Source organism: Caenorhabditis briggsae (assembly GCF_000004555.2).
Source record: "Caenorhabditis briggsae complete genome, chrX, whole genome shotgun sequence".
NCBI lineage: Eukaryota > Metazoa > Nematoda > Chromadorea > Rhabditida > Rhabditidae > Caenorhabditis > Caenorhabditis briggsae.
Genome location: NC_013491.2, coordinates 13,353,440 through 13,364,350, shown reverse-complemented (window position 1 = coordinate 13,364,350; position 10,911 = coordinate 13,353,440). Strand labels below are relative to the sequence as shown.

At 37.1% G+C, this 10,911-nt stretch overlaps 1 protein-coding gene across 1 annotated transcript; it reads left to right on the top strand.

Moving 5' to 3' along the window:
* Positions 1–205: 205 nt before the first annotated feature.
* On the top strand, positions 206–6,176 carry CBG16771 (the record flags this gene model as incomplete). Its single annotated transcript, XM_002645047.1, has 7 exons — positions 206–268; positions 1,113–1,201; positions 1,250–1,310; positions 1,505–1,764; positions 1,817–2,096; positions 4,105–4,193; positions 6,038–6,176. 7 exons carry the CDS (start codon positions 206–208, stop codon positions 6,174–6,176), a joined length of 981 nt encoding a protein of 326 aa, XP_002645093.1.
* Between the last annotated feature and the right edge of the window lie 4,735 nt (positions 6,177–10,911).

Here is a 10,911-nt window from a genome sequence, read left to right as displayed (position 1 = left end):
ATTGTTCTGATTAAGATCCCCTTTTTCTTTCCTCTTTTGAAAATTTTGGCTTACAATATTTTTCTCTTTTCATTGCAACCCTCTCTGGAAACGAATGTTTTTGTAACGCTTATTCCAATTTCTTTTTGTCATTTGGTCCTCTTAACATTCGTAGATAATTTTCACATTTTTGAATTTTCAGTTATAGAAGACCACTGTGTTAAAAATGATTAACCGACCATCAAAGGCACCAAAAGACACAAAAAACCAAGAGGCACAAAATGTCAAAGTGAGTTTATAATTCGAAGGAATTCTCAAAACTTTGTAACCCCGAACTTTGAATTGAACTTCAAAATCGGTGAAGAATATCATAGCTAGAAGCTTTTGAAAATACTAGAATCCACCCCCCCCCCCCCCTCCAGTTTCAGCCGAGTTACATCAGTTACAGTCCCCAAAAATCGGTTGTTTTATACTTGAACTTCATGTTGCAAACATTTTCTATAGGAAATAAAAGTTTGAAAAACATGAAACTGTATTAGAAGGGCTCTCCTATAGGGCCGTGGAAAAATAAAAAGGCCCCTTCAAAATGTGTTTTTTGAATTTATACATTTTCGTACATTTTCAATAAAAAATAATCCGGATATTTTAAATTTTTAAAGAAACTTGTTGTAACACAATTTTTTGCTCGAAAAATTGCAGTTTTGTGAAATTGATAGATTTCGTGAAATTTTAACTAAATTACACCAAACCTTTCGATGAAAACTTTTTAGAAAAATGACTGAAAAAATAGAAGAGTCCTATGGAGGTGTCTTAGGACAATAGAAAGGTCTGCCCGTCCAATACTGGTTTTTCGGTGAATCCAAATGGTGGAAACTTTTGAAAATTTGGAAACAATCTTTTTGAGAAAATGTTTTAGATTGGAAATTCAAGCTGAGAACGCGATTTTTTCTACGGAAACTGATATAACTCGGCTGAAACTGGCGAGCTGCTGAAAGCGGATTCTGAAGTTTTCAAAGGTGTTCAGATAGGCCATTCTCAGTATATCCTAAAGTTATCATCAAAATCTGGGATTTTAAAATGTTGATGAAAAAGAAAAATCTTGTTGAGAAAGAAAAATCTAGAAAGTTTTGCAGAAAACTATCAAGAAATTCCACGCCAATGTTCAACCGAAACTACATCCGTCTTACAAAGCGGATAAAGCTAAAGTTGTCCGAGTGGAGAAGTAAGTTCATTCCAATTGAAAATTTGAAAAAAGCTTATTCAATTTTAGATGTAAGAATGAAGATTGCAATTGCACTACTGAAGATTGTGACAATTATGGCCAAAACATGGTGTGTCCAAAATCTTGTGCTTTGAAAAAAGCTGGATGCCAGAATCAATTTTTTGAACAGTACCGAAAACAAAAAAATAAATGTTTCCTTGTCAAATCCTCCGGGAACAAAGGAATCGGACTATTTGCTTCTCGTGCTATCAAAAAAATGAGTTCATAATCCCCTACCACGGAGAAGTTATTTCCAATTCCGAGCTACAAATTCGGAAGGAAAAATACAGATCAAATGGTGAAGCTCACTTGTACCCCTTCAAGGCTGGTCGATTCTATATTGATCCTACAAAATATGGCAACTCCGCACGATTTGGAAATCACAGCTGTGAGCCAAACATGCATGCGAAGACGTACACAGTGAGCAATCGAAAGAACGGATTTAAAGCGATCGGTTTCGTGGCAAACAAGAATATCAGAAAGGGTGCTGAACTCACAATTGACTACGGATACAATTATAACCCGTATGTTCTTTTTTTTGTCTGATATACTTATTACAGTTACGTTGTTTTTTAGGGAAACGAGCCAAAGGTGTCTCTGTCGCAAGAGAAAATGCAAAGGCTGGATCGGTCAGCCTCCGCCAGCTGCTATTCATCGAAACGACGGACAGAATCGACAGACGGAATTGGAGACAGCTAATAAGAATACCGTCTCAGAATCAGAATTGATGAGAAATTGCAAATATGTTCTTGACAAAATCCTGGCCAATGTACTAGAAGCTGAAGAACCCAACGCGGGAGCATCCACCACAAACGATGAAGAAGCGGATGCAAATCTTCAGGATGACCTCCTCGAAGTGGAACAAATTTGAAGGAATTTCGGAAAATTGGAGGATTCCGAAAATATTAATTGTGAGTTTTCAAGATGTTTGAAAAGTAAATTCATTGTTTTCAATTTCAGAACATTGTCTTTCTCAAATCGCAGATTCACGGGTCACACATTCAATATTCTCACACTGCCGTCATTTTTAATATTTGTAATTTTCTCTATAAGCGTATTTACTCTGCACAGTTTTGCATAATTTATCTCAATTTTTGACATGATTTATCTTAAGTTTTTTAATTATTCATCTCAATTTTTCAATAAAGCAACTCAACACTTTTTGGACCCAGATTTCGATAAATATTTCAGCATTTCTGAAAATTTCAGAATCCGCTTGCTAGTTTCAGACGAATTATTTGAATTTCGGTACCGGAAATTGCGTTTTCAGGACAAAAACATCAATACTGAAAAACCTTTTCCAATTTCTAAAACGTTTCAAAACTCGAAGTTTATTGTTATGCTTAAAATTGAATGAAACTTCATATTTCAGACAATATCTCTAATCATTTATTTTTATCAACTTTCTAATGATTTCAAGTAGTAAAAAAGTTCGAAAAATATAAACAATTTTGATAAATCGTCTCACAAGTAAAACTCACCACTTCACAAATCCATATTGATAAAAACTGCAGGATAGTTTAACGATGTATATTTAACGGCTCAATGGACACCCATCACATTTTAGAATTCGCTCGCTAGTTTCAGTCGAGTAATATTAGTTTCAGTATCAAAAATCGTCCTCTCAGTGCAAAATTAGCGTTATTCAAAAACATGACTTTGCCTGTAAGCCTTGAGTTTTCAAAATGTGAATATTGCTAAAACTTTAAAAAGTCTAAAGTTCTTAAATGTTGCTCAAATTCAAATGAGACATACAGAGATTATACTGTAAAATGGCACCCTAGCTTTCACCTTTGAGTCAATTTATCTCGATTCATGAGGAAGATATGGAAAATGTGTCAACTGACAAAACACTTTTGGCCTTATGATCGATATTTCATTAGTTGACAAATTTTTGATATCTTTCATTGGAGCCGAGGTAATTGAGCTCAATCATGGCAGTGTGGGGGCCTTTCTATTACAGGTTTCACGGTAAATATCATTGAACCGGACCCTTTTTTGAAAAAAGCGAACAAAAAGTTCTGAAGTTCGAACCAGTATACCGTCAAACCTGTAAAAGAAGAGTCCCCCCTAACTTAAGGAATATGAGCCACGTTTCTTCGTTTCTTGTGAAAGATATGAATGAGTTGCTAACTGAAAAATTGCTTATCATAATATCAGACGTGTTTCTTCAGTTGGAACATTTCTGTTATCTATTAGAAGAGCGGAGATAATTGAGTTTAAACTTGACAGTGTTTTCCCTTTCCTGTCGTCACCCTTTTATTGCAACACTACTCCACCAACATTTTCCATTGGTTCTCAGGGCGTCGAGGAGAGGGGGATGAGTTCCCAAATCAGAAAATCTTTCAGACAAAGGTTTACAGCTTCCAGATGAGAAAATGATCTAGATTACCCTGTCATCGTGTAGCGGTTGTCTCCAATTTTAAATACTGCTTCACACTTTTTTAGCATTTTGATATGCGTCTTCTTGTCAATATGAGTAATTGTCCGTTCCGTCTTTCATGTGTTCTCAGCGCAGACTTCTTTCCAGCATTCAGCTAGCCTCCATCTGCTCAACTTACCGTGAAACCCACAATGGTAACATATTCACACATCACATCGGATTGTAACCACCTTTTTACTTCTTTGCGTCGGAATGTTCCCGCGCACTTCTGTCTCCGTTTTTACCAGTCTTTCTAAGTGACACACGGCTAACAGATATTCATTACCAGCATATATTCCTTGCCAAGGGCATAGTTCTTTCTTGATTTCTTTCCTTCACGTGAAACTAAATCAAAATGGTGTTTAATTTGGGTCGGGAACCGACCAAACAAGAAGTAAGCTCTTTTTCGTATTTGAATTATTCCAAATTTTCCGCTTTTAAGATTGCTGAAACCGCAAAATCTATGAGAATTAAACATAGATTCACAACCAGCTATTGCCAGGACACAGGAAAGTTGCACAAAACACTAGCGTAAGTTTCCGTCTCACTTTTCAAGCAAATCAATTACATTTTAGATGCAACTATGAAGAATGCGTCGATTGTTCGGATCACTCCTGCCCAAATGTCTCACGATCCCAGGAGTGCCCACCGAATTGCAAAAAACGTTGCAAAAACCAATTATCCAGAATTCGAATGAACACAATTCCGTTTGTTATTGCGGAGACTAGAGATAAGGGAAAAAGTTTATTTGCCAAAACTCATATTTCGAAAGAAACACGACTTTTGTATTAGGTTGGCGGGAAAGTCTTTGTCACTTTTTCAATAGTTTATTTCTCAAAGAAAAAATAACCGAATAATTAATTATATTGTCCATCATTATCAACAACATGTCTCCAACGTTCCCTCAATTTATGGATTCCATTGCGGTAGAATCCAGCCGGGCGTGAGGCAAAGTATTGTTTGAGTGCCGCTTCGACCGCTCCACGGGAATTGAAGCTTTTTCCTTCGAAGGCACGTGTCATATCGGCAAATAACCAATAGTCGGAAGGAGCAAGATCAGGAGAATACGGGGGGTGAGGGAGAACATTCCATCCATATCCCATCAGCTCCTGCTTCACTTGTTTCGAACATGTGGGCGAGCGTTATCATGTTGATAGTACACTTTCTTGTCTTTCAGGGCCGAACGGTCGACTGCTTTCTTGAGGTTTCGTAGTTGAGTAGTGTAGAGGTCTCCAGTTATTGTTTTGCCCTCGGGCAGAAGTTCCCAGTAGATGGGGCCGTCCACTCCCCACCACACAGAGAGCATAACTTTTTTCGGATGAAGGTCGGGTTTGGGGACATCCTGTGGGCTCTCTCCTTCTCCAACCCACTGGGATTTCCTGTGGTGATTATCGTAGAAGACCCACTTCTCATCTCCGGTTATTAGCCGGTCCAGCCATCGATCGCCCGCGTGGAGAGTGAGAAGAGTAATCGAATCGTCGACTCGGCGGTCAAGGTTGGCTTGAGTCATGTGATGAGGTATGAATCGACCAAAAAGTTTTCTCATTCCAAGAGACTTCAAACCTTCAAGGACTGTGCTATGGTGAACTCCGAATGTGACAGCTAGTTCACGGCTAGATTGAAATGGATCCGATTGCAATGCGTGCTTCAGCTTGTCCAAATCCAACTCACGGGGTCTCCCAGAGCGATCCTTTTCATCGAGCGAGAAGTCATCTTTTTCGAAACGATGGAACCAATTGCGAATAGTATTGTAGTGAGGGGCATGTGTGTTGTACACATTCTTCAAGAAAGTTTCCGAATCCTTCATCGTGGTGTGAGATAGGAAGAGGTAAATCAAAACATGTCTGATGTGAATAGCAGTGGGAACAAACATATCGTTTCAATTACAGATGAGGAGCAGGGAAGGAAATGGGGACTTGTTTATATGGAAGGTTCTTATCACCTTGTTATTCACTAGAGTCGATATCATACACAGCCTCCATATACGAGAACAGTGATTAAACAAACAGAGTGACAAAGACTTTCCCGCCAACCTAATACTATGCCGGAGAGATAATATCGAAGGCTGAACGTTTGGAACGTTTGACGAAGTATGAGGCTGAAGGTGTCGAGCACAATTACCTTTTTGAGTGCGGTCAATTCGTGTGCGACCCGACTAAGTACGGCAATGCGGGAAAATATGCCAACAACAGTTGCGACCCGAACTTGGAAACAGAACAGTGGAAAATTCACGGTACACACAAAGATTATCGAGCAATTTTTTTCACGGCTGTTCGCGACATTCCAAAAGGAGATGAGTTAACTATTAAGTACGATTTTGAATGCGACCCGTGAGTTCCTATTTCTATATTTCCACGACGCATTCATACATTTAGGTCAATCGAACGAAAATGTTTGTGTGGAGAAACGATCTGCACCGGATCGTTGAACAAGTTGCCACTCGAGCCGAACAAGAGAAGTAACAAGAGAAGCAGTTCTGGAGCCTCAGAGAAGAAGAAGGCCAAGAGATTGTAAATCTGGTTCAACTTCGTAAGTGAAACATATACAATAGCAAGATAATTATCAAATTTTGGAATGTTTACAGTTCCTAATTGTCGTTTCGGGCCAATCTATATATGTTTCGGGCCAAACTATTCCTATTGTCGTCTACAATCAATATCTTCATTCTCTTCCCTACTCCGTTTCAAGGTTTTTTTTCAAATTTATCATCTGAAAATTAAACAGTTTTTTGTAGTTCAAAATTTTATCCTTTTTATGTTTGATCTTACGTTCCAATTACTGTTTTAGAAAGTGAAATTCACCATATATTTAGCCTAAATTCTTTCACATTTTCCAACAATTCACACTTTTTTTCGTATGCATTTTTCGTAAACCGAGTGAAATTTTCAATTTTTTCCATTTTCTCGAAAATAAACCTTTAAACTTCAAATTTCTCGATTTCTTTTTTTCTTATAGATTTTTCAAATTTCCAGATTTCAGATTACACAGAACATTAACACTTTTTTGTAGCATGTGTACTTCATTACAACATGCGACATCTCAGTTTAGATAGTTTTCTTTTTTTTCAAATCTACCGTACCCCACGCATCCCAGACAGGCGGTGTAAATGTTTATACTATTCCGAAAAGGGTTCCGACGTGGTCCCCGACAAAAGGCCAGAAGGTGGGAAGGCGGGAAGAAGAGATCAAGAGACGCAGAGAAAACAGAGAAAAAAGAAGATCTTTGATGAGCACCGTTCTTCTAGTAATCTCGTACTGGCCTAGTACGGCAACTTGTAGTAGCCTGTCTCGATAGAAGTGAGCTGTCATATCGAGAAAGGGCAGAGAACTGCCTCGTCCAATTTTTTTCTTTGATTACTTGTGAAAACAAAAACACTATTTGAGGATGGTATTCGATTTAGTTCCAAGAAACCTATTCCAAAATTCAAACAATCTCGATTTACAAAATTGTATTTATTAAGTAGTCTTTCTAAAATATTTTACCTCGATCCTTTTCTATTTTTCTTTCGAGGGCTCCGTCAAAGTGTTTTTCATTTACGATTTGCATTTTTGACAATTTCATATTTTCTCTTTATAGCATTCACAGAACTCTCCTCATTCAAAATTAAGAGACATTTTATCTCGATAATTTTCCATCTTCTCTTAGGGGCTCAGTTTTTGATCGTTATCCCATCTCTTCCTTCTTTTCTGTTTTCTCCAACCCCTTTGCACTGTACTCATAGTACCACGTCGGTACATTCAAGATCTACCCATTTGTCGTCAACGACATTAATACTACTTTTATTAGATTCATTCTCCGTTTACATTCGTTGCAATATCCACAATTCGGGGGTACGAAACTCAGATTTTTCAAGTATTTTGTACCCCCGAATTGGCATACTTGTCACTGGCCGGGCCGGGTCAAAATGAAAATTCGGCCCGGGCCAGGTTCTGAGATGTCATAATTCTGAGTTTTTTGAATTTTTTTGAAGTTTTAATTGAATTTCCGAGAAAAAAAATTGATGTTTTACATTCTTGTAAGGGTAGATTGTTACAGTAATTTTCTTTTCAAGTGAAATTCAATAATTTTATCTCAAAAAGTTTTTGATAAATCAGGTACCCGGGCCGACCGGGCCGGGCAGGGCCGGAAGAATTTTTTTCGACCCGGCTCGGAATTTGACAAGTGTGCGAATTGGGGATTTTGTACACCTAAATTTCTTGACCCCAAAATTTTTGTACCTTCGAAATCGCCGGAGTTTTTAAAATATCGCAGAAAACACCGTATTTTGAATTTTTCCATATTCCTTTTTTGTTCGAAATATATCGTAAAGCCTGTAATATAGCGCCATGGCGTTCTATTTTTCAAAGGGGTGTTTTGGATTGTTGCGAGGTAAAAAAAATGGATTTTTTACTTATTTAACAGAGTACATAAAAGGAAAAAATGGTGCGAAATTTCTAGATTTCACTATTACTATGTAAATAAATCATGAAAACTTTGTTTTGCTACCTCCAATCACCTCATAAGGGTGGCGTTGTATTAAAGGGGATCTTATAATACAGGTGGCGTTATATAACAGTTTTTAAGGTATGTGTCAGGTGCACTAGTCTCCCTCTCACGCAAAAGTTTCTGTTTAAGTAAATGGAGATACACTGCGAAAAAAACGAAAATAGTTTCTACTCGATATAAACATTTGCTTCTAGCAATTTCTCATAATCGAAATCCTCAAAATCGAGAAAAATACATTCCAAGATATTTCAAGATTTGAATTTTTCTGTTCTTTGCCTTTTCTTTTTTCGAATCTACCATATCCCAAACATCCCAAACTTAGACGGGGATGTTTATATTCGGTTCGTGCGAAAAAAGGATGCCGACGGCGGGGTCCGACTGCGGGCTCAGACAAGGCGGGAAGAGAGGTAGACATACGTGTTCCTTTCGTTTTGCAGGAATTCAAATAAAGGTTTTTTTGGTAAATGTAAATACGGTCAAGAAAATTAGAGTTTAAGAGAAAATTTTGTGATTATATTGAAAAATGGTGGGAGAAAAAATAGCAAAACAGAAGCAGTGCACATTGACGGAGCTCATTTCAAGAATTTGGTCTTGCCTTTGAAGATTTGAAGAATTTCGAAAATAACTGGCAGATGACTGTGATGCACGCATCAATTTTTTCAATGTTTTAATTCAAGGATTACATAAAAAATACGGAAAGTAACTTTTGAGCCTAACTGAGTTTTCACAGATATTAACATCAGTGACGTACAAAAAAAGGCAACTTAAAATTGAGTAGCCTAAAGTATAAATGTTTCGCATTTTCAAAATGATCTCTCTCGAACCGAATTTTTTTTTGAGAAGAATAGGTATTTCTAATACTTCACTATACAGTAGTTGGTAATAGTGAAATCTAGAAATTTCGCACCATTTTTTCCTTTTATGTACTCTGTTAAATAAGTAAAAAATCCATTTTTTTTACCTCGCATCAATCCAAAACACCCCTTTGAAAAATAGAACGCCCTGGCGCTATATTACAGGCTTTACGATATATTTCGAACAAAAAAGGAATATGGAAAAATTCAAAATACGGTGTTTTCTGCGATATTTTAAAAACTCCGGCGATTTCGAAGGTACAAAAATTTTGGGGTCAAGAAATTTAGGTGTACAAAATCCCCAATTCGCACACTTGTCAAATTCCGAGCCGGGTCGAAAAAAATTCTTCCGGCCCTGCCCGGCCCGGTCGGCCCGGGTACCTGATTTATCAAAAACTTTTTGAGATAAAATTATTGAATTTCACTTGAAAAGAAAATTACTGTAACAATCTACCCTTACAAGAATGTAAAACATCAATTTTTTTTCTCGGTAATTCAATTAAAACTTCAAAAAAATTCAAAAAACTCAGAATTATGACATCTCAGAACCTGGCCCGGGCCGAATTTTCATTTTGACCCGGCCCGGCCAGTGACAAGTATGCCAATTCGGGGGTACAAAATACTTGAAAAATATGAGTTTCGTACCCCCGAATTGTGGATATTGCAACGAATGTAAACGGAGAATGAATCTAATAAAAGTAGTATTAATTCGTTACGACAAATGGATAGATCTTGACTGTACCGACGTGGTACTATGAGTACAGTGCAAAGGGGTTGGAGAAAACAGAAAAGAAGGAAGAGATGGGATAACGATCAAAAACTGAGCCCCTAAGAGAAGATGGAAAATTATCGGGAGAATAAAAATGTCTCTTGGACCATTCGGACGTTTCCCGTCCTAGTAAATTTCTTCACAAAGATATAAGCTTTTAGTTGGTGCAATTGAGTATTTCGTAGCCTGTAATCTGCTCTACAAGTTACAGGTTAGTTCATGATTTTTTCATCGCTCTGTACCAAGTTATGATTTTGTAAAATGGACTTGATCCACTTTTTCTAAAAATAACACAAAAAATTTTGCTATTCTGCTCAACCTGCCGATGGGCACCTTGTATTATCCGTTTTGTGCTAGTCAGGGGGAGGGACATTTTTTGCCATTAATATCTAAGAAAAAGCAATGGGACACTTTGGGTACTTCCCTTGTCAATTGAACTTGTTTTTTTTTCTAAATTTTTATCAGAATTTTTCCGTTTTTGAAAGTTCAAAAAATTTTACTAATTTTCCCACAACATAACCTAGAAAAAAGTATCCAGAAGACGTCCAAAACAAAATTTCGAAAGAAAGACGCTGCTGTTTCGAGTTTTCTGTGGAATTTCGGGAAGTTTCGTGGAAATTGGAACACGGTAAACTGATGGCTTGCCTGTTATGTTATTGGTTATAGAATGTGAACTAATCAACCACGAATCAAGAAGAAGAATGTTCGAAAGAGAGGACGAGAGTTCAGAAATCGAACTGCGCATCATTGTCTGTTCGAGACGATGGTGAACCTTTCTGTTACAACACGTACCTTTTCATCAGCGAAAAGTGGGGAAAAAAGATTAATTGTTGAGAAACGAAACGGCTTGTTTTAAATAGATTGATAAAAAATGGCACTTGAGAAAAAAAACAAATGAAAACGTACGACAGACTGATATGTAACCTTTTTAAACGTTCAAGGTGACGAGCAAAGTCTACATTTAAATTTTAAACTTCATAGAAGCTGGTATTTCAGCGAACGATGATTTTCACAACCATTTTCTAGAACTTCAATTTCGAATCAAGTGATTTCAAGAAATTGTGAATTTTGTACAGATTTGACTTACAAAAAAAAACTCAACTTTCAAAATTTCAACTTTCAAAATTTCAACTTTCAAAAT